The 25,376-nt window shown below is 46.4% G+C and overlaps 1 protein-coding gene across 1 annotated transcript in view; it reads left to right on the forward strand.

Annotated features, from left to right (window-relative positions):
- KCNH1 (potassium voltage-gated channel subfamily H member 1) overlaps window positions 1-25,376 on the forward strand; it is a 501,591-nt gene that overhangs the window by 113,666 nt on the left and 362,549 nt on the right. The window contains exon 7 of the mRNA XM_089677806.1: window positions 16,406-16,835. Within this exon, the coding sequence (XP_089533932.1) occupies window positions 16,406-16,835 (430 nt within the window). The remainder of the gene's footprint in view (window positions 1-16,405; window positions 16,836-25,376) is intronic.

Raw genomic sequence — 25,376 nt, forward strand, 5'->3', positions numbered from 1 at the left:
TTTCTGACATGTTGGTGTTGTATCTCTCACATGGATGTTATAAGTTGCACTGAGTAAATACAGCTGGATAAAATAAAAACTGTGTCTGTCCTTATTTTAGGCTGCAAAGCAGCAAAATGTGATTATTTAAAGGGGGGTGATTCTTTTCTATAACGAATCTGTTAGCTGCATTCTCTTCTGTATTGATCACAGAATGAACCCACCTCTGCCACCTTGACCGCTGCCCCATATAATCCCATACTGCTCATTAACTTGATAGATGATCCTTGATAATTATAGGCTGTACATGTATGGTGTGTTCCAATCAGTCCACTTCCAGTTAACAGATGTATCTGTGTTCTGCAGGGTAATCAGGCCTCCGTCAGGCATTTAGCTGCCAAATGGGGTGAGAATTGTGCTGACAGGTGTTGCCGTTGGTCGTTTGGCAGCAGAGAGGAAATAATTTTTTATCGTGTTTTCCTTCCTATGCATTGGTTAGCATATGATTCTTCAAAACATTGCGTTTACTGTGTCTGGGACTATAGATCAGAATAATGATAAATTTTAGGCTAGACAGATAAATGGCAAGGTAATTCTAAGGCAGACATATGTGGGCCTTGTGATGTCAGAAAGCCAATTAAATCTCCGTCTACATTCACTTTTTGGCTTCAAATGTGTTAAATGTGACACATAATATCTCTTTTTTGAAATGATTGCAAGATATATTAGTAAGGAGGCGATAAAAACAGATGTGTTAGTGACTAGAGATTACATCTGTCTTGGCATGCATGACTTGGCCATGCAGTAGTAGATTTTGGAATAAATGTTTGTATGAACATTCGTACGGAAGCAGGGGCGGACTGAAAACTCATGGGGCCCCTGGGCAATAGGGGATCATGGGGCCCCTGTGTCCTTGCCCAAACTCAAAAAAGCCTATGAAAAAGGTACCAGGGGCATCTCATGGGGCCCCCTACTGACCCAGGGCCCTCGGGCAGTGCCCGAGTTTCCAAATGGTCAGTCCGCCCCTGTACGGAAGTACTCCAAAATTATGTTAGCTTTGCTTTGTGAGTTCTGGTTTGCACTGGTGATTTCATAGCCATGAGTATAGTTGTAGAGCTACCCCTGAAGAAGCTGCTTGGTAGATTGGGTTCTCTGTACTTTGCCTTGACTTGGTGAACGACCTCAGCCCCTCTGACACACCAGTTTAATCAAAGAGCATATTACACTACTATTACGAGTGCAAGTATAAATACACAAGTATACACACTACAGTTCAGTATCGGGAAGCAAACACCAGACTGCTTAGGGATAAAAAATTATATTGTAATGAATCAGAGTAGGAGGCAATATGTACATATAGGAACAGGTAGTATGAAAGTCAAACATAATTCTCTAGACACAAGATGTACTATGCTGTAGTAGTTTAAAAAAAGGATCTATAAGATTAGATTATCTGTACCTGGTAATCTTCAAATCAGCATTATAAAATAGCAGAGATAACATCAATTGCAATAGTATATGGTACCGTAATTACTTTCCTGCAACCAGTGTACTATGCTGCTAGAGTGCACTCTGGGAATGACTGCGCTAAGACCCAGGTCTACTGCAATGGTACCCCTTACTTTAGGCAGTGAGTGAAGTCCTTGCAGAGCAGCTTGTCTCGAGAGACAGTGCTTTGTCCTAGTTCTTCAGTCGGTTAGCGTTGGGACCCATTCTTTACTATGGTGCAAATAAGTACAGTCCCAGTAAAGTATGCATGCAAGGTAAAGACTGCTAGTCAAATGTCCAGTCCCTAAGTACTCAATCTCTACTAGCAACGACAAGTCAGTGGTAGTACTTCCCTCTCACCAATCCCAGTGATATGTTCTCTGGATTTGCCTGCAGTGGCTCCAGTCCTCAGCCCACAGGTATACAGCATTCTGGTCTCTCTTCAGCAAATATCTGTGCCCTGCCAATAGTTCAGTCGCAACCTCTGCACACTCCAATTTGTTCTCTCTCTGGTCCCCAGCTCACAGAACCCCCGATCTCTGGCTCAGGTTGTGGGCTTGAATCAGGTGGGTGCACACCCAGATAGGCAGGTGTGGTCTCCCTGCTGCAAAACAGGTAGTTCCTTGTTCTGTAGCCCAGGAAATACAGTCTTTCCTTCTGCCCAGTCAGTCTGCTTGTGGGTACTGTAGTTCAATGGTTCATAGGATTCCACAGCATGGGAACCATTTAGGACTTCAATGTCCCACAGTTCAATGCAGCCAGTGTACAAGTTCATGGAGCTCCTTCGGCTTAATCACTCCCCCTGCTGATGGGAGGTAGACAATGTTACTAGATCCAGCAGGAACAGTTCAGTGAGGGCATAGAGAGCAGCTGCAGTCTAATCAGCTCTCTCTCTAGGCAAGGACCTAGCCACATAGTGTACGGGCATATGCAGAATATGTTCTATTTTTTGCATGCCTGTACGCTATACTCAGGGGTGCATTTACCACAAGGCAAACAAGGCATTTGCCTAGGGTGGCATTTTTTTTAGGGGGGCAGCACTGGCCCCCCTAAAAAAAATGCCACCCTAGGCAAATGCCTAAATGCATGGTGTCCAGGTGGAATGCGGGAGAGGCTGCGGGCTGATTGATGGTGTATGCAGAGCCCAACTATCAACTCAGGGCCTGAGTTGTGAAGTCGTGTTTTTCTCTCTGTTGCTGGGGGGGGGGGGGGGTGTTAGTGGAAGGCTCTCTCGGGTGGGAGGGGAGGGACAGGGCAGAGGTGTTATTGGTCACTGTCGGTCTCTCTCCGTGGAAGGGGGGGTGTCTGGTGTTGGTTGGTGTCAGGCTCTCTCTGCCGGGGAGGGGGGCCTCCGACCTTTGTGTTGCCTAGGGCAGCACAAAACTTAAATACAGCACTGGGTATACTCATGTTTACATAAGCGCCGGTATATACTATGCACAGGTTTTCATGACTATGGGCAGCTGTACGCAACACCTGGGCTTTCGCCGCAATTTTCGATGCACAGGCTTAAATGCCGGCATGCTAGCATATCTGCTCTTAGGCAGAACCTTCATTTTAAGAGTTTAAAGTGGAGTATAGGCTAGTATAGTAGAAGTTAGCGAGAGTATCCTGAAGTTCACGCAGGGATACATCTCAATGTAAATTAGGGAACTCCTTTAGGGAAGGCAAAGAAAAATAAATAGAAGCATATTAAATACATACACCCTTTTTTATATAGGCTTCTAGAGGTACCATCAATCAGAAAGAAAAAGACAGTATCAGCAAGAGGAAAAATGACTGGCAACACAATATCTTTTTCTTTCCCAGGGCATATTAAAATAAATCATATTTTTATGTGCTGATCAAATAGGTTTACCCTACGTCATCATTCAAATAAAAATATACATGAAAAAGGTCTATCTCTGACACTAGGCCCACAGAGCTTAGATTCTGCATAAAATATTAAAGATACAATCATGATAAATGTATAGAATATTCAGCATTTATACCAGCTGCTATCCCTGCAGACACGATTCACATAAAATATATGTTTCAAATATTCAATAATTAATCTCAAGAGAGAATAAAAATCTACTTTGAAGTCTACTGCCCTCAAAATGTGGCAATGTAAAAGATTTAACAGATCAGCCACCATGCTATGTAAACTAAAATTTGAACAGCGTTGCGTAAGGTAAAGATGCGCAAAATGTCCAATAAGACCAAATGATTCAGGATGGTTTTACGCTTAAAGTCCCCCTTTTAAAAAAATTGCTGTTAGAGTTTTTCTGTAGAGTAGACATGCAAAGTTTCTTTTCCCCCAAAAATATGAAAAATGCAAAAACAGTGTAGCTCTACCCAACAAAACTATGAATATAATTAGAGATGAGCGAAGAAATGAAAAATTCGATTCGACTGATTCGGCGAATTCGTGGACAATATTCGATTCGAGTCGAATAAATTCGCTGTGAATTTAACTTAAAAAAGGGTGTTTCTAGGCTTCAGAGAGACTTAATATTAGTGCAGAACACTGTACCTTTAATTTAAATGCCCTTGGAGTCTGCTGGGGAAGAGAAATAATACTGTCTGTTAGTATGACATGCAGATGAGTGCCGTCGATCTTAGAATCACTGCACACTTCACTCCTTTGGCCAGTCACGGGGCCAAAACCAGTGTTTGGAGCCACAGTGTGGCGGTGGAGGCAGCAGCAATGGGAGGCCATACAGCAACCTATGACAAAATGGAAACCAGCAGGAGCGTGAGGAGACCTGAAAGTGGCACATGGCAGAGTGGGAGCAATGGGAGGCGGTACAGGGACCCAGGTCACACTGTGGGCCCAGCAGCAGCGTGACCAGGCGGTACGGGGGCCCATGGCCGATATGGGGCTTGGTGGCACCTATGGAAGGCCTGTAATCTGCCAGCAACCTATGACAAAATGGACAACCGCAGGAGTGTGAGGAGATTTCAAAGTGGCACATGGCAGAGTTGAAGCAATGGGAGGCCGTACAGGGACCCAGGTCACACTGTGGGCTCAGCAGCAGCGTGACCAGGAGGTACGGGGGCCCATGGTCGATATGGGGCCTGGCGGCACCTATGGAAGGCCGCTAATCTGCCAGCAACCTATGACAAAATGGACAACCGCAGGAGTGTGAGGAGATTTCAAAGAGGTACATGGCAGAGTGGAAGCAATGGGAGGCCGTACAGGGACCCAGGTCACACTGTGGGACCAGCATCAGCGTGAACAGGCGGTACGGGGGCCCATGGCCGATTTGACCTCATTCATCCCATAGTCCTGCCGACTCACGAATAGCGTGGCCTCCTCAAAGGGCCTGAGCAAGCGCAGGTGTCACACATGAGCTGACAATGGCTGACATCTAAGTTACACAGGGAGTACCTTTATCCGCTTTTAACATCAGGAAATCTGTGATGGCCTTTAGCTGTTCGTAAAGGCGGTCTAACATATGTAGGGTTGAATTACACCTTGTTGCAACGTCACAGCATGAGGAGTCGGTACGGGGGCCCATGGCAGATTACATGTCTGGCAGCAGCAATGGGAGGCCCGTAATCTGCCAGCACCCTATGTCAAAAAATTTAACACACCAGCAGTGTGAAGAGACCTGAAAGTGGCACATGGCAGCAGAGTGTGGCGATGGAGACAGCAGCAATGGGAGGCCGTACAGGGACCCATGAGAGACTCTGGACTTGGCAGCAGCATGAGGAGGCGGTATATAGGGGCCCATGGCAGATTAGGGGCCTGGCAGCAGCTATGTGAGGCCCGTAATCTGCCTGCACCCTATGTCAAAAAATTAAACACACCAGCAGTGTGAAGAGACCTGAAAGTGGCACATGGCAGCAGAGTGTGGCGATGGAGACAGCAGCAATGGGAGGCCGTACAGGGACCCATGAGAGACTCTAGACTTGGCAGCAGCATGAGGAGGCGGTATATAGGGGCCCATGGCAGATTAGGGGCCTGGCAGCAGCTATGTGAGGCCCGTAATCTGCCTGCACCCTATGTCAAAAAATTAAACACACCAGCAGTGTGAAGAGACCTGAAAGTGGCACATGGCAGCAGAGTGTGGCGATGGAGACAGCAGCAATGGGAGGCCGTACAGGGACCCATGAGAGACTCTGGACTTGGCAGCAGCATGAGGAGGCGGTATATAGGGGCCCATGGCAGATTAGGGGCCTGGCAGCAGCTATGTGAGGCCCGTAATCTGCCTGCACCCTATGTCAAAAAATTAAACACACCAGCAGTGTGAAGAGACCTGAAAGTGGCACATGGCAGAGTGTGGCGATGGAGACAGCAGCAATGGGAGGCCGTACAGGGACCCATGACAGACTCTAGACTTGGCAGCAGCATGAGGAGGCGGTATATAGGGGCCCATGGCAGATTAGGGGCCTGGCAGCAGCTATGTGAGGCCCGTAATCTGCCTGCACCCTATGTCAAAAAATTTAACACACCAGCAGTGTGAAGAGACCTGAAAGTGGCACATGGCAGCAGAGTGTGGCGATGGAGACAGCAGCAATGGGAGGCCGTACAGGGACCCATGAGAGACTCTGGACTTGGCAGCAGCATGAGGAGGCGGTATATAGGGGCCCATGGCAGATTAGGGGCCTGGCAGCAGCTATGTGAGGCCCGTTATCTTGCAGCACCCTATGTCAAAAAATTAAACACACCAGCAGTGTGAAGAGACCTGAAAGTGGCACATGGCAGCAGAGTGTGGCGATGGAGACAGCAGCAATGGGAGGCCGTACAGGGACCCATGAGAGACTCTAGACTTGGCAGCAGCATGAGGAGGCGGTATATAGGGGCCCATGGCAGATTAGGGGCCTGGCAGCAGCTATGTGAGGCCCGTAATCTGCCTGCACCCTATGTCAAAAAATTTAACACACCAGCAGTGTGAAGAGACCTGAAAGTGGCACATGGCAGCAGAGTGTGGCGATGGAGACAGCAGCAATGGGAGGCCGTACAGGGACCCATGAGAGACTCTGGACTTGGCAGCAGCATGAGGAGGCGGTATATAGGGGCCCATGGCAGATTAGGGGCCTGGCAGCAGCTATGTGAGGCCCGTAATCTGCCTGCACCCTATGTCAAAAATTAAACACACCAGCAGTGTGAAGAGACCTGAAAGTGGCACATGGCAGAGTGTGGCGATGGAGACAGCAGCAATGGGAGGCCGTACAGGGACCCATGACAGACTCTAGACTTGGCAGCAGCATGAGGAGGCGGTATATAGGGGCCCATGGCAGATTAGGGGCCTGGCAGCAGCTATGTGAGGCCCGTAATCTGCCTGCACCCTATGTCAAAAAATTTAACACACCAGCAGTGTGAAGAGACCTGAAAGTGGCACATGGCAGCAGAGTGTGGCGATGGAGACAGCAGCAATGGGAGGCCGTACAGGGACCCATGAGAGACTCTGGACTTGGCAGCAGCATGAGGAGGCGGTATATAGGGGCCCATGGCAGATTAGGGGCCTGGCAGCAGCTATGTGAGGCCCGTTATCTTGCAGCACCCTATGTCAAAAAATTAAACACACCAGCAGTGTGAAGAGACCTGAAAGTGGCACATGGCAGCAGAGTGTGGCGATGGAGACAGCAGCAATGGGAGGCCGTACAGGGACCCATGAGAGACTCTAGACTTGGCAGCAGCATGAGGAGGCGGTATATAGGGGCCCATGGCAGATTAGGGGCCTGGCAGCAGCTATGTGAGGCCCGTAATCTGCCTGCACCCTATGTCAAAAAATTTAACACACCAGCAGTGTGAAGAGACCTGAAAGTGGCACATGGCAGCAGAGTGTGGCGATGGAGACAGCAGCAATGGGAGGCCGTACAGGGACCCATGAGAGACTCTGGACTTGGCAGCAGCATGAGGAGGCGGTATATAGGGGCCCATGGCAGATTAGGGGCCTGGCAGCAGCTATGTGAGGCCCGTTATCTTGCAGCACCCTATGTCAAAAAATTAAACACACCAGCAGTGTGAAGAGACCTGAAAGTGGCACATGGCAGCAGAGTGTGGCGATGGAGACAGCAGCAATGGGAGGCCGTACAGGGACCCATGAGAGACTCTAGACTTGGCAGCAGCATGAGGAGGCGGTATATAGGGGCCCATGGCAGATTAGGGGCCTGGCAGCAGCTATGTGAGGCCCGTAATCTGCCTGCACCCTATGTCAAAAAATTTAACACACCAGCAGTGTGAAGAGACCTGAAAGTGGCACATGGCAGCAGAGTGTGGCGATGGAGACAGCAGCAATGGGAGGCCGTACAGGGACCCATGAGAGACTCTGGACTTGGCAGCAGCATGAGGAGGCGGTATATAGGGGCCCATGGCAGATTAGGGGCCTGGCAGCAGCTATGTGAGGCCCGTAATCTGCCTGCACCCTATGTCAAAAAATTAAACACACCAGCAGTGTGAAGAGACCTGAAAGTGGCACATGGCAGCAGAGTGTGGCGATGGAGACAGCAGCAATGGGAGGCCGTACAGGGACCCATGAGAGACTCTAGACTTGGCAGCAGCATGAGGAGGCGGTATATAGGGGCCCATGGCAGATTAGGGGCCTGGCAGCAGCTATGTGAGGCCCGTAATCTGCCTGCACCCTATGTCAAAAAATTTAACACACCAGCAGTGTGAAGAGACCTGAAAGTGGCACATGGCAGCAGAGTGTGGCGATGGAGACAGCAGCAATGGGAGGCCGTACAGGGACCCATGAGAGACTCTGGACTTGGCAGCAGCATGAGGAGGCGGTATATAGGGGCCCATGGCAGATTAGGGGCCTGGCAGCAGCTATGTGAGGCCCGTAATCTGCCTGCACCCTATGTCAAAAAATTAAACACACCAGCAGTGTGAAGAGACCTGAAAGTGGCACATGGCAGAGTGTGGCGATGGAGACAGCAGCAATGGGAGGCCGTACAGGGACCCATGACAGACTCTAGACTTGGCAGCAGCATGAGGAGGCGGTATATAGGGGCCCATGGCAGATTAGGGGCCTGGCAGCAGCTATGTGAGGCCCGTAATCTGCCTGCACCCTATGTCAAAAAATTAAACACACCAGCAGTGTGAAGAGACCTGAAAGTGGCACATGGCAGCAGAGTGTGGCGATGGAGACAGCAGCAATGGGAGGCCGTACAGGGACCCATGAGAGACTCTGGACCTAGCAGCAGCATGAGGAGGCGGTATATAGGGGCCTATGGCAGATTAGGGGCCTGGCAGCAGCTATAGGAGGCCCGTAATCTGCCAGCACCCTATGTCAAAAAATTAAACACACCAGCAGTGTGAGGACACCTGAAAGTGGCACATGTTTGAGGCATGATTCATGGCGGATTTAGTCAGTTGTGTCAGGAACTGGTGGTTTGAAATCCAGACTAATCCACGCCTGATTCATTTTCACAAACGTCAGTCTCTCCACACTTTGGGTGGACAGTCGTGTCCTCCGCGGAGTTACAATACCTCCTGCCGCACTAAACACGCGCTCCGATGCCACGCTACTGGCCGGGCATGACAGCCTTTCAAGGGCAAATTCAGCTAGTTGGGGCCAAAGGTCAAGTTTCGTTGCCCAGTAGTCAAGGGGATTGTCTACCTCGGTTGGCAGGGTGCTGTCCAAGTAGGCCCAAGCCTGTTGTTTGAGCTCCTGCTCCAGGTCCACCTGATGCTGCTGCTGCTGCTGCGGCTGGTTAGTAGTTTCCTCACTGCGCTGGTGAAGAAAGCTACTCATCATCGACTGCAGACTGAGGCAGCCACTGCTGGTGGAGCTGCCACTGCTCCTACCACCCCACCCCTCCCCTGCTGCCATGCCAGCGGAACGCGAGCGCACAGGGCCCACAGTGTCTGAGGATGGACGTTGGCGCACAAAGGCAGAGACCAACTGACTACATAGGTGGTTTTTATAGTACGTAATTTTGGCCTCCCTCTCAGCAGGTGTGAAAAAGGCCACCATTTTGGACCGGTAGCGAGGGTCCAACAAGGTGGACAGCCAAAAGTCATCCCTCTGTCTGATGGTTATTATTCGGCTGTCGCTACGCAAGCAACCGAGCATGCTATGGGCCATTTGTGCCAAGGAATGCGAGGGACTCCCTGCCTCCATCTCCACAGCATACTGCCACGGTGCGTCTGGGTCCTCTGTCTCCTCCTCCTCTACCAGATGCTCCTGCTCCTCCACTCCTGTCCGCTGAGTGGAAAAACCACCCATTTCACTCAATAATTCCTGAGCACAAATGTCCTCCTCTACCTCCTCCTCTTCTTCCTGTCCTGCCCCCACAGGGGTCATGTGGCGTTGAGATCTGTGCGCCACGTCTACCGCACCCTGACCAGCCATTGTTAACAGCATTTGTTCCAGGACGTGCAACAGAGGAATGACGTCGTTCATCCCATAGTCCTGCCGACTCACGAATAGCGTGGCCTCCTCAAAGGGCCTGAGCAAGCGGCAGGTGTCACGCATGAGCTGCCAATGGCTGACATCTAAGTTACACAGGGGAGTACCTTTATCCGCTTGTAACATCAGGAAATCGGTGATGGCCTTTCGCTGCTCGTAAAGGCGGTCTAACATGTGTAGGGTTGAATTCCACCTTGTTGCAACGTCGCAGATCAGGCGATGCTGTGGAATTCCGTTCTGCCGCTGCAGCTCAATGAGGGTGTTCTTTGCGGTGTAGGAATGGCTGAAATGCATGCACAGTTTACGTGACATTTTAAGGATGTCTTGCAGTGGGATGGTGGATTTTAGGAACCGCTTGACAACCAGATTGAACACGTGAGCCATGCATGGCGCATGGCACAACCTTCCTTGACGCAGAGCAGACACCATGTTCTTTCCGTTGTCAGTCAACATGGTTCCGATTTTTAGTTTGCGCGGAGACAGCCATCTGTCGATTTCTCTGTTCATTACACTCAGCAGTTCCTCCCCTGTGTGACTACGTTCGCCAAGGCATACCAGGTGCAGCACAGCGTGACACCGTTGCGCCCTGCACATGTGATATGCCGGTCGGGTAATGGGACTTGGCACGGGGGTGGCGGCTGAGGACACGGCGGAAAAAGAGGTGGTAGAGGCGGACATGCTTGCTGGACCAAGGACGTGCAAACGTGGAGGCAAAAGCGTCGTGACCTGTCCAAGTTGCTGGTGCGGCTGTGCCGGCACCACGTTCACCCAGTGGGCCGTAAATGACATGTACTGTCCCTGACCGTAGTTACAGCTCCACACGTCGGCGCTGCCGTGCACTTTGGCAGAGACCGACATGCTCAAAGACTGGCCCACCATCTCTTCTACATGTGAATGCAGGGCTGGCACTGCCTTTTGGGCAAAGAAATGACGGCTTGGCACTCTCCACCGCGGCGCGGCACAAGCCATCATTTCTCGGAAAGGTGCTGAGTCCACCAGTTGGAAAGGGAGGGACTGCAGCACCAGCAACTTGGACAGGAGGACGTTCAGCTTTTGCACCGTCGGGTGCGTGCTCGCAAACTGTTGTCTCTTGGATACGGATTCCAAGAAAGACTGTTGACGGAATCCGAGAAGAGGAGTAGCAGGAGAAGGAGCATCTGAACGAGCGGAAGATGCCAACGAGCGACAACTCCCCTCAGCAGAGGTGTTGGAGCCTTGACTGGCTGATAGAGGGCGATTGACGACGTCGGGTGACGGAGCAAGTAACGGAGCGGGTGATGGAGCGGGGGCTGGGGCAGGCAGAACCGCCGTATGTTTATCACGGTTTTCCCAGGCCACCGAATGGTGACGCTGCATATGCTGACGCAACGCTGTAGTCCCAACATGGGCCCCCTGGCCACGCTTGCATTTCTGGCCACATAGTCGACATACGGCTACGTTTACTTCCTCGGGCGGCTTGAGGAAAAATTGCCACACCACCGAGTAGGAAACTTTGCCCCCGCTACTCTTCACTGGCTGACTGCTACTTCCTCCGTGCGCACCGGCACCACTACTGGCCGTGGTGGTAGGCTGCAGTGGAGCTGGTGCTCTACTCCGTGGACGTTTGGCTCCACTGACACTGATGCGACCCTGCTGCTGTCTCCTGGGCAACCCACCGACTGTTTTGCTCGCTGCCAAGCTGCCACCCTCTTCTCCTGATGATGCGGAAGAAATTGCCTGATGACGACGAGGCTGCCAAGTGCGATCAACCTCCTCATCATCAAGTAGGGTCTCCGCCTCACTACTAGCCCCCTCGGCTGCGTCTGGGTCAGGAGACAGACCTGTCTCTAGACCGGCTACCGAGCCACTCTCCTCGCCAGTACTTGTTCGCTTGGCTGCTGAAAAGGCCGATGTCTCCCCCCGTTCCTGACCGCCCTCTGTTAGCTCTTCCTCACTGTACAGTGGGGCTGAGCCCACAGCATGCGATACTTCGCTTGGTGAGGGAACAGCAAAGGACAGGGGCAGGTAGAGGACACGTGATTTCAGTGGGCTTGCTCCCGGGCCATGCCAACTAACGGTTGTGTCTGACGTACCCACCGACCGTTGGCTGTAGGTGTCAGAGGTGACCTGGGAAGAGGAAGACGACCGAGCCAACCAATCAATGACGGCAGGGTTGTCGGTGGAGACACGACCGCTGGATGACACCGGGAGCACTGGCCTCTGGCTGCGAATACTGCTGCCTCGACCCCTTCCTCTGCTGCCACGTCTGCTCGCTCCTAAAACATTGCCTCCTCTGCCACTCCTCTGCATGTTGTCTGACATACTATTTAATTCAACGATTAGGTGTCCCTGAGTAACAATTCTCTGGCACTCAGTAACAATTCTGTCTGTCCCTGAGTATGAATTCTGTGGCCCTGAGTAACAATTCTGTGTCTGTGCGAGTAACAATTCTGTGTCTGTGCGAGTAACAATTCTGTGTCTGTGCAAGTAACAATTTTGTGTCTGTGCGAGTAACAATTCTCTGGCACTCAGTAACAATTCTGTCTGTCCCTGAGTAACAATTCTCTGGCACTCAGTAACAATTCTGTCTGTCCCTGAGTAACAATTCTCTGGCACTCAGTAACAATTCTGTCTGTCCCTGAGTATGAATTCTGTGGCCCTGAGTAACAATTCTGTGTCTGTGCGAGTAACAATTCTGTGTCTGTGCAAGTAACAATTTTGTGTCTGTGCGAGTAACAATTCTCTGGCACTCAGTAACAATTCTGTCTGTCCCTGAGTAACAATTCTCTGGCACTCAGTAACAATTCTGTCTGTCCCTGAGTAACAATTCTCTGGCACTCAGTAACAATTCTGTCTGTCCCTGAGTAACAATTCTCTGGCACTCAGTAACAATTCTGTGTCTGTGCGAGTAACAATTCTGTGTCTGTGCAAGTAACAATTTTGTGTCTGTGCGAGTAACAATTCTCTGGCACTCAGTAACAATTCTGTCTGTCCCTGAGTAACAATTCTCTGGCACTCAGTAACAATTCTGTCTGTCCCTGAGTAACAATTCTCTGGCACTCAGTAACAATTCTGTCTGTCCCTGAGTATGAATTCTGTGGCCCTGAGTAACAATTCTGTGTCTGTGCGAGTAACAATTCTGTGTCTGTGCAAGTAACAATTTTGTGTCTGTGCGAGTAACAATTCTCTGGCACTCAGTAACAATTCTGTCTGTCCCTGAGTAACAATTCTCTGGCACTCAGTAACAATTCTGTCTGTCCCTGAGTAACAATTCTCTGGCACTCAGTAACAATTCTGTCTGTCCCTGAGTATGAATTCTGTGGCCCTGAGTAACAATTCTGTGTCTGTGCGAGTAACAATTCTGTGTCTGTGCAAGTAACAATTTTGTGTCTGTGCGAGTAACAATTCTCTGGCACTCAGTAACAATTCTGTCTGTCCCTGAGTAACAATTCTCTGGCACTCAGTAACAATTCTGTCTGTCCCTGAGTAACAATTCTCTGGCACTCAGTAACAATTCTGTCTGTCCCTGAGTATGAATTCTGTGGCCCTGAGTAACAATTCTGTCTGTGCGAGTAACAATTCTGTGTCTGTGCAAGTAACAATTTTGTGTCTGTGCGAGTAACAATTCTCTGGCACTCAGTAACAATTCTGTCTGTCCCTGAGTAACAATTCTCTGGCACTCAGTAACAATTCTGTCTGTCCCTGAGTAACAATTCTCTGGCACTCAGTAACAATTCTGTCTGTCCCTGAGTAACAATTCTCTGGCACTCAGTAACAATTCTGTCTGTCCCTGAGTAACAATTCTGTCTGTCCCTGAGTAAGAATTCTCTGGCACTCAGTAACAATTCTGTCTGTCCCTGAGTAACAATTCTCTGGCACTCAGTAACAATTCTGTCTGTCCCTGAGTAAAAATTCTGTGGCCCTAATAACGTTTCTGTGGCCCTAAGTAACAATTCTCTGGCACTGAGTGAAAATTCTGTCTGTCCCTGAGTATGAATTCTGTGGCCCTAACTAGCGTTTCTTTGTCCCTAAATAACGATTCTGTGGCCCTCATTAACAAGTCTGTGTCCCTGAGTAATGGTTCTCTGTCCCTAAGTAACTTCTCTCTGTCCCCAATTCTCGTTTCTGTGGCCCTAACTCTGTCCCTGTCCCTAGTACAGAGCGGTCTGCCTCTGTTCAATGACTGCAGGCAAATGAAGATTTCCAAAATGGCCGCTATATATACCTCGACCATTACACAGTGCTGGCTGGCTGGCTGCTGATTGGCTGATGCGATCACATGTCGTTGAGGAATGCATTATGGGGCAGCGCGCCTTGTCTGCGCGCCTTCCCCGACATCCCCGCTCCGTCGCCGCACATGTCAGCCGCCATTTTCGGAAAAATTTCGATTCGCGCGTCCGAATTAGGCTGTTTTTCGGATTCGGCACGAATCGAAATTTTTCCGATATTCGACTCGAATTCCACTTCGGATACTTCGATTCGCTCATCTCTAAATATAATCACAAATTAAATAATTCTTATACACATATAGCATAAGAATACATCATTCTCATAGTGCTAGATATAAAATATAAAATCCACTCATTGTGGATTACATGTGTTGCACATTTTATATCTAGCACATGAGATTTGACGTATTCCTATGCTACATGCATGTGATAATTGTTTATTTGTGATTTTTATACATACTTTTGTTTTGCATTGTTCATATTACTGCAGAGGTGTTGTGAAATCACCCGTTTAGTGTTAGCCTGCAACCCACAGCTCGTTGGTTTGTTGACTGCGCAGATTGATTTTTGGCTATCTTTCCCCCCAAAACTTTTTCCCCATGCTGGTAGCAATATTTTTCTGCTTATGCAAGCTGCACAGAATCTTTGCTGTACATCCCTGGCACACAAAGAATAAACTTGGGCGTCTAGGATGATGTAATTCCTATGCGCATGCCTTTCATCACCATTAGCTGCCCAATGGTCCATGTGGCGACAGCAAATGGAAAGGCAGCTGCATCCTGGACTTGTCACCGTTGAAGGAGGGCACGGTAAGAGGTGTTTCTGCCATAATGTGCAGGTATGCTTTGCAGTATGGCTGGAACCCATCCAGTCGAATTAAGTCCGCTTAAGCATTTGCAGCGAAGAGAAACTGCATATTTCTGGTGTCCGGCAAGTCCTAGAGCTGTGTACAGGTGCCCATAGATATAAAATGAGCATGCAGGCGGCTATGCACCGCCATTTGCGTAAAGTAGCGGACACGCACAGATATAACGCACATTAGGTTTGGTGCATGATGTCTGCGCACCTGCACTTTATGCAAATAACTGCATACAGCCGCCTTCACCCATTCATGTCTATGTGTGGCTGTATGCAATTCTAGGACCTGCTGGACACCAGAAATACAGTGTCTTTATGCTGCACATGCATATTCCTCCATGTACCTGTAACCCCAAACTCTGTGGTAATGCATAATCCATGGTGTGGCCTATTGCAGTGATGTTAATTTTGAATGGCACCTCCCTGCCACTTGCAAACACACTTCAAGGCTCTACATTTTCAGGGCACTACACTGTTTTCCACAGCACTGTGTTGAAAAAATATTCCTCTTCAATACCCCATGCATGACGGTGAGTTGGAAACGTTTTCAAAATTAATTATTTATTTCAGGTACTTATATAGCACTGTCAATTTACACAGCACTTTACACATATATTGAACATTCACATCAGTCCCTAACCTTTAAGGGGTGTACAATTTAAGGTCCCTAACTTACATTCATACATACACATACTAGGGCCAACTTAGACAGGATCCAATTAACCTACCAGCATGCCTTTGGAGTGTGGGAGGAAACCCACGCAAGCACAGGGAGAACATGCAAGCTCCATGCAGGAGGCGCCATGGTTGGGAATCAAACCCATAACCCATTTACTGCAAGGCAGACATGCTAACCACTAAGCCACTGTGCCACCCAATGAGCCCATTACACAGTGCATGTTAACATGTGATATGATGCACAATACCGTGTGCCCAGTAACACGCCCGCTTTCCCTGATTGATTTTTTTTACTTATTTTATATCATAGCAAATGTAACAGGAGGAGCTGGAACACAGGTGGGCAGTACCATTCAAAACTACCTGGAGGATAGGAAGAGAGTTAGGAATTAGAAGCCAGAAGCTGACACAATCCACTAGGCTCTACCTATAATTAAATATCCCTTTTTGGTGGACAGAGCCTTTAAACAGATCTGTAGGTCAAGTGGGGCCTTATCCAGCAGAGGTGTGCCATAAAGCCCACTATCTGTCAGCCATGGAGATTAATTTACAAACTGGAGAGTGTAAAGCTGTGCATGGTAGCTATTCAGCTTCTAACTTCAGCTTGTTCAATTAAGCTTTGACAGTAAAGCCTGGAAGCTGCTTGGTTTCTATGCAGAGCTGTGCCAGATTTTGCACTCTCCAGTTTTAGCAAAGCAACCCCATTCTGTATTATCTACTGAGCCACTGCTCACTCTACTATGAATAGAGTATTTGACAACAAAATAAAACCAGACACATAATGTACAATCATACTGTATATCTGCAAGTTAGATAAATGTGTTAATTTCACTATTTTTACATTTCCAGGGTATCAGCAGCCTCTTCAGTTCATTGAAAGTGGTGAGGCTTTTACGATTGGGACGTGTGGCGCGAAAACTGGATCACTACATCGAGTATGGAGCTGCAGTCTTGGTCCTTCTGGTCTGCGTGTTTGGCTTGGCTGCCCATTGGTTGGCTTGTATCTGGTATAGCATTGGGGATTATGAAGTCATCAACGAGGACACGAACAGCATTAGGAATGAGAGCTGGCTGTCTCAATTGGGAATGACCATTGGATCCCCTTATCGGTTTAATGTATCAGGTTCTGGGAAGTGGGAAGGTGGACCAAGCAAGGATTCTGTCTACATCTCTTCATTGTACTTTACAATGACCAGCCTCACTAGTGTTGGATTTGGAAATATTGCACCTACAACCGATGGAGAAAAGATCTTTGCTGTGGCCATGATGATGATTGGATGTAAGTAAATAATAATATAATTAATGGTTGATGGACGTGATGTGGATAGTTGAAATGGGGGTGTGGGCTTACTTAATTCAGTTCTGGAATGTAGCAGCTGGTGAGTAGGCTTTGTCTAAACACATGGACTGATGCTAATTTGCGATTAAAGAAGATTTGCAATATTTTGATTGTGATAAATATATGGAGCTTGTTGTGTAATTACCTCGCTGGTCGCTAGTAAGGGTACATTCTGAGTAATGTCACCATAATGGACTGCCTTTCTAGGGCTGGGACTGGTCGTGAAACCATTGGTTGAGTATGTTCCTAAGGGTGGCACTGGTCTCTAATGAAAGACTACATTTTCAGTAATGTCACCTATGTCTCATGATGGGCTTCTGTCCCAGGGATGTCACTGGTCATTGAACCTTTGGTGACTATTTTCTCAAAGGTGCTTTCTTAGTGATGTCACCTATTTCTCATGATGGGCTGCCTTCCTAGATATGTTGGTAAACTATTGGCTGACTGACTTTGTTTTCAAGGGTGGCACTGGTTTCTAATGAATGGCAGACTGCATTCTTAGTAACGTCACCTATGTCTCATGATGGGCTGCTGTTCCAGGGATGGCATTGGTCTCTAATGATGTATCGGTGTGTTCTCAGTGATGTCAGCAGTGTATTGTAAATGTTAGTCTGTATTCTCAGTACTGTTATGAATAATATAATGTATATGCTGCATTTGTGTCTAGTAAATGGACATAGTGATGTCCTTGGTCACCCTATGAATGACAGGCTGCCTTCTTGTAAATGCCATTAGTGTATAGTGAATGATAGAATGAGGTATCAGTGATGTAAAAAAAAAAAATGCAGATTTCTCGGTAATGTCACTAGCCAATAGAACATTGGTTGATGACATTCTTGATGACATCAATGGTCTCTAGTGAATGACAGGCTACATGCTCAGTAACATCACCTATGTTTCATTATGGGCTGCTTCCCAGGGATGTCATTGGTCATAAAACCATTGTTTGACTATGTTCTCAAGAGTGGCACTGGTTTCTGATGATGTCCCAGTGTGTTCAGTGTGTTCTTAGTGATATCGGCAGTGTATAGTAAATGTTGGGCTGTATTCTCAGTGATGTTATAAATACTATATATGCTGCTCTTGTTTCTAGAAAATGGACAGAATCAATTCTGAGTGATGTCCTTGGTCACCCTGTGACTGACAGACTGCCTTATTAGCAATGTCATTAGTGTATAGTGAATGATGGAATGAGGTATCAGTGATGTCACAAAGAAAAGATATGCTGATTTCTCGGTGATGCCACTGGCCATCAGAGTATTGGTTGACTACATTCTCGGTGATGTCAATGGTCTCATGATGGGCTGCTATCCCAGGGATGTCACTGGTCATTAAACCATTGGTTTACCATGCTCTCAGTAATAACATTGGGCTCTAATGAATGACAGGCTGCATGATGTTGCCAGTGTATTGTAAAGTTTGGGCTGCATTCTCAGTGATGTAATAAAGAATATACAGTATATGCTGCTTTTGTGTGCTAGCATTATTTCTGAGTGACGTCCCTGATCGTAGGCTGCTTTATCATCAGTGAATCATGAAATGAATGAATGACAGAATGAGTTCTAAGTGATGCCATCAAGAAGAGATACGCTGCGTTCTCTGTGATGTCACTGGTCATTAGAACATTGGTTGACTGTATTCTTGGCAATGTCACTGGTCTCTAGTGGATGACAGGCTGCATTCTGAGTAATGTCACCTATGTTTCAAAATGGGTTGCCTTCCCAGGGATGTCACTGGTCTTTAGAACATTGGTTGACTAAATTCTCGGTGATGTCACTGATCTCCAGTGAATGGATGGATTGAATTTTCAGTGATTTCACTGATCTATGTCAGATTTGCATATTTTTTTTGACAAAATATGTTTTTTTTTAATGTACTTAGTCTGCCTGTCAGTGATGTCACTGTTATCTACTGAATGAACAGGATGAATTCTTAGCTCTTGTCCATATCAGCAATGTTCGGCTGTGTTGTCCAATGCAGTTCTAGTGCACAAACAAGTCAAGCTGCCTTTGCCTTACACCTATGCATTGTGTTGGTGTGTGCCTCAAAAAAGAAAAGAACATGTTGCCTTTTTGAGCAGTGCGCTCCATAACACAGTAACACACTGCAACACACTACACACACTGGGTTTAAACAGAGAAACACTGCAACACGGCCCAATCGGAAAAGTATGCACACACAAACAAATGTATTATGGTGTGAAGTCATTGGTGATCTCTAGCAAATTACCAGCTGCCTTCTCAGTAATGCCACCAGTGTATAGTAAATGACGGGCTGCTTTCTCAATAATGCTATAAAGAATATACTGTTTATGCTGCTTTTGTCCTTGGTGAATGGATGGATGGAGGGAATTCTCAATGATGTTACTGGTCTATGCCAGATTTGCAGTGTTTCCTGACCATAATGCATATATGCAGCTTCTCATGTACATGGTTTGAGATGTTAGTGATGCCACTGTACTCAATCGAATGGATGAGATGACCAGTAATCTCCCTGGTCTCCAGTAAATGACAGAGTTGAAATTGAAACGCCACACCACTGCTAAGAGGTCCAGATACAACTTTATTCCATTAAAGGTAAGGGGTACAATTCAAAAAGTATCCAACGCGTCTAAGTGCCCCCTTCATCAGAGCTTGACTAGCAACAAAGCAGAAGTGAATTGGACCTACAATGGTATTTTTTCCAGTATGAAATAAAGGCACAGGCCTAATCAACAGCTTGTTTGGCTGCCAAAGGTTTTGGCTTTAGATAGACTTCAAAGCTACTCTTACAGTCTCAGTTAACCTAAATGTGTACATATTTATGGGTAGGTTGACCAGCTCACTGACTTGTAATCCATTCTGGGGACTCCACACAAAAATAAATAGTTCCTATCCTACCTAGATACAAATATTTGGGGGAAAGATACAACTAAAATGAGTTATGAATACAAGGTGCAGTTCAGATGGTGTCTGAGATATAAAACCATAATAAGTCGATGACCTGATTAGATAGGACTGAAGGATCACATTAATCAGAAAAATCAGACCCAAGAGGAAGAGTCAATAACACGTGAAGCTATTGGCCAGCTCTATAAGTTACACTAATTCAATCTTTGAGTTCTCTAATGTCTGCACCAAAACAGACTCTCCACCAGGGAACAAAGTCCCCACTAGTGGCCAAACTTCTTAACAATAGAGAGTTGACAAGCCACGTGCTAGGGAAGAGGGGTAGAGGAGAAGAAAAAAGGGTGGGGGAGGAAAGGGGGGGTGAAGTGTGTGCAGTCTATATTCTCCACTGTAGGTGACGTTCAACTGCAGCAGCAATGCAGATGGGAGAGGAAGTTGAGGGAAACTGAGTTTCTCACATGGGGCAGTGATGCGGTGACCTTGGCAACCATCTTAGGTCAGACGGCGGGTTTTGGCACGCTTTATGCAAGTGGGTAGTGTAGGGACAGATTCCCTGTATGTTAGGGACAGCACTAGCGGTAGGGAAAGGTTCTAGAGGAATAAGGAGAGAGCAGGGACTACATTTACCTTCTCAGGAAGCTTGCCCTTTCAGTTGGACCAGCCAGGCCGCACTCCACTCCTCATGGCAGACACTGTTGGCATCACTAAATCTTCAGACCACGGTTTCTATACTGCGCTGTTGTAAGTGGTCCCAGTTGGGCAAACCCCCCACTGGGGCTGGTTGTACTACTTTTGTAATACATTGTTTCTGGCAACTTTTATAATACATTGTTTCTGGCAAATTAGGACTCTGTGTGCTTACTGCCTTGCTCACCATGCTGCTCCTATCCAACAAGTGTAACCCCCAGAATGAAAGGGGAAGGGGATAGAGGAAACCCCATACTCTCTTCCACCCACCAAAATGAGCTCACGTTAGGGCCAAATCCTGGTGGGGGGAAAGCATTCCATGCAGTCCTCTTTTACTTCATTCTATACAGTATAAAAGAAATAAAGACTCCAAAAAGTGAATACGCAACCCCTTGTGTAATGGCTGCCACATTTGATCAGAGAGCATTTGAGAATGCAGAGACCTCACCTCCAGAAGGACATGATGACCTGTAAGGTGACCTACTTTTCCAGCATCTACCAAAATTCTGAAATATCAATTTATTGAGAACTGACTCTAATCAGCCGCAGTTTATTTCGTTCTCTAATATACTGATTACATCTTTCTGCTTTATGTAGCGGTTAGCTGTGTAGTCTGAAGCTGAGAGAATCCTTCCAGCTTATCTACACAAGGGATTCATGTATTGTATCAAGAGAAGTGTTCTTATATGTTAGTAATCAGTCAGTGGAAGGAGAAGGATGAAACGTACAAAGAATAGAGCTAATTATCTCACCTTCATACATTTGATCCTGTTGTATCCATACCATGACTTTGATGTATTTTTAGTGGCAATCATCTACTCACGACTTGGTTCTTTGAATTTAGGTGCTTTAATGTCTCTCTTCTAAATTATTGGTTAAGAAAGTTAGTATATTAGCAGTGATACCTATATATAGTCATTGGCTGGCAGATTGTTATTGCACCACATCCCTAATTAAATATGAAAACACCCCAGAAAAGAAACATTGGGACTTTTCAGGTGCTACCAACTGATATATAACATGTACAATGGAACTTGTTGAAAAAATGTCCTTTTTATTATGCAAAATTTGTAAAAACACATAACACATGGGAGAAAATGGATTTATGTTTTCACAAATGGTATAAATTTGAATTCAATGCTTTTCAGGATTTCAAAATACCCTTGAAGATCCCACCATCCAGCACAATACATAAATTCCAAGGTGCAATGATCTTCTCACTTAAGTAAATGCTAATTATGAATAACAGGGAAAGGGTTGCATTCGACACGTTTCCCAGATCAATGGATCTGCTTCATCAGGAAACTGTGGAAAGCATATACACTAATTAGCCATAACATTATGCCCACCTACCAGTGAAGTGAATAACACTGATTATCTCATGACAATGGCATCTGCAAGTGCGTGGGATGTATTAAGCAGCAATGAACATGTTGTCCATGAAGTTGATGTGCTGAAAGAAAAAATTTGGCAAGTGAAAAAATTGAGTGACTTTGACAAAGACCAAATTGTAATGGCTACACGATAGGGTCACAGCATCTACAAAACTGCAGTTCTTGTGGGATGTTCCTGATCTGCAGTGCTCAGGAATTACCAAAAATGGTCCATGGAAGAAAAACTGGCAAACCAACGAAAGCGTCATGGGTGGCCATGGAGCGATGGCTGGCCCAAGTAGTTTGATCCAATAAAAAATGCTGTAGTTAAAATTTCTGGTTCTGATAGAAATGTGTCCTAACACACAGTGCATCACAGTTAGTTGTATATGGGGTTTCGTAGCTACAGACTGGTCAGTGTGCCCAAGCAAAAATTGGCCACAATGGGCACGGGAACATCAGAACTGGACCACAGACCAATGAAAAAAGATGGCCTGGTCTGATGAATTACATTTTCCTTCACATCATGTGGATGGCTGGGTGCATGTGCATCTCTTACCTGAGGAAGATATGGCACCAGGATGCACTATGATAAGAAAGCAAGCTGGTGGAGGCAATGATCTGCTACTATAGCATACCTGTAGAGGTCTAGTGGAGTCCATGCCTCGATGGGTTTGTTTTGGTGACAAAAGGGGACCTACTCAATATTATGTGGGTGGTCATAATGTTATGTATATATCCATGAATGAATGAATATATACCAAGCAAGGTGAGATTAGGGACTGGCTGGTATACATAGATAAATGTATGCTTTCTACAGTTTCCTGCCAAAGTAGATCCATCAATATGGAAAATGCATTGAAAGCCACATGTGTCTCATTGTCATAATTACAATTTACTTAAAGGCTAAGTCTGGCTTTCTGACCATGTGTCATGTTACACCCATGACCACACTCCACACACCCCCCTTCCTCAAACTGCACCCCCAATCCCCTTATTCTCAGTGTAGCATACTGTATATTTTTTACCCAAGGCTCTTCCCACACAACTACATCATTAATTCACAGAGAATCTCCCACCATGGCAGAGAGACCCGTAGATATCAAAAGAGCACAAGTGCGGTGATCTCACTCATAGCCTATTGATTACTTCAGGCGCATATCTGAATTTCCTTACCTTTGATTTTGAAAGACATTGAGACCTGGTTCACCCTAATGCGATATGGGAAATGCAGCAAATCCTGTGCATTTCCCATACCGCATTGCAATCGCACGGCATCCATGCAATGTTAAATCAATGACACCCGAAACAGATTGCAAAACGCAGTATGACTGCCAGAAATCAGATTGCGCAGTTATGAACACCCAATCAGATGTAGGGAAAAAAAGGGTCCTGCACCATTTTGGTGCGAATGCGATGCAATTTGAGCCATACAAAATGTATGGCTCAAACCTCACCGCACAGACATAGCATGTGATGTGCACAGAAATGCGGTGCGATTCCTGTGCAAATCATATGCGGTGACCTGCACAAGTGTGAAGCTAGTCTGAATGTGACTTTATACTTGTGGAAACATGCAGTCCTTTCTTTCCATGTTTTAATACATATTTTTATAACAGAAACATTTTTAGACACATTGTCTTGTACATATATCAGTAGGTAGCACATGAAAAGTCCCAATGTCCTTTCTTGTGTGGTTTTCAGCATTGGCAGTGATGTGTGACTATTGATTGCAAGAACGTTTCATTAGCAACGAAAATAAAATGACATCAAACTTCTAGTTGATTGCTGTAGCCAATTTAGATGTTTTCTTTCCTTGAGTTATATTTTTATATCCGTCTTAGTATTTTTCCTTCCGCCTAGGGCAGAGAATAAATGTCTTAGTCTTAGTAGTACAATATTAGTACAAAAAGGCTTTGATGTACCTTAAATCTCAACTGAAGTCTCGCTCCTTTTTATCTTTTTTTTCAGTCCTGGGCTCATGCTTGTTAGTATCTGTGACAGATTTTTGCTTGAAAATGCTTTAAAATATTATTAACTCTCAGTGAAATTGTTGGTATCTGCTCTCACATTGCAGTATTCTATGCTGGCAGAGCTGAGTAACAGCCACACCCCTCAGCACAAGGCTTGTATTCCACAGAAGGGGAGGGGGCGTGTCTGACAAAATCTATTTCATTGCAGCGTGCATTTCTTGATCAGCCATCAACGAATGGATTTTCTGATCCACACAATCCAGGTGGATAAATTAATAATTTCCGCTGCACTGTTGTATTCTGACAGCGGACTCCTCTGCTCTCAGAATACACTGATCAGTGCTACAGCTGATTGGCTGCAAGTTCTCATCGAATGTAAATTCTCCCACAGTCCCGTTCAAGATGAGGCCAATTGTTAGATCAACCTCTATGTAGTGGGAGTGCCCACCAATTGATTGCAATTCGGCTAGCTAAGCAGGGATGATCCATCTATGGCCAGCTTAACTCTGGTGGCTATTGAACTTCACAGTCATGCTTAGACTATCTGACTGACCGCTGTAACAGGAAAATGGAGCTAAGACTATACATTGGAGGTTGTTAATACAAATGATTACCTGACTGCATATCTATCTCTGTTACATAATTTCGGCTTAAAGGCACGCTAAAGAGAGTTCTCAGTCAGTATTATTATATGTTATTGTTAGCATGGATCACGCACCATTTAGCACTGCCATGGCAGTTGGATGAATCAGGGCTATTGTCCCTATATTTTATTTTGTTATGTATGAAAACTGGAAACATGACTGTATTTTACATTGTCATGGTGAGGCTGCTTTTTAATTAGCTGGACATTTTTGCATCAAAACATATTGATGAGAAAATATAGAGTATTTCAGGTGAGACGTTATTATTGAACTTTATTATTGAAATATTTAATTGACAGTAAATTACATTTCTGTTAAATTCAAGTTTTTACTTTACTAAATCATTTCAATAATGTTCAGTTTTAAGCATACAGACATAAAGGTGACTATTAGAGTAATGTTAGGTTACAAAGCGCTAGATGCGGGAACCTTACAGGCAATGCAATCAACTTATACAGTAGAGGTGACATTTTTGTATGATTGTTCTTCCATATTTTTGTGTAATAGTGTTACTAAACCCAGGACCCTGCATTCACTATATCTGGTCTCCCAGGACCCTGCATTCACTATATATGGTCTCCCTGGACTCTGCATTCACTATATCTGGTCTCCCCGGACCCTGCATTCACTATATCTGGTCTCCCTGGACCCTGTATTCACTATATCTGGTCTCCCCGGACCCTGCATTCATTATATCTGCTCTCCCCGGACCCTGCATTCACTATATCTGCTCTCCCTGGACCCTGCATTCACTATATCTGGTCTCTCAGGACCCTGCATTCACTATATCTGCTCTCCCTGGACCCTGCATTCACTATATATGGTCTCCGGGACCCTGCATTCACTATATCTGGTCTCTCAGGACCCTGCATTCACTATATCTGCTCTCCCCGGACCCTGCATTCACTATATCTGC

This window comes from Staurois parvus, unplaced genomic scaffold, assembly GCF_062004578.1.
Source record: "Staurois parvus isolate SC_StPar_1 unplaced genomic scaffold, SC_StPar_1.0 ptg000192l, whole genome shotgun sequence".
NCBI lineage: Eukaryota > Metazoa > Chordata > Amphibia > Anura > Ranidae > Staurois > Staurois parvus.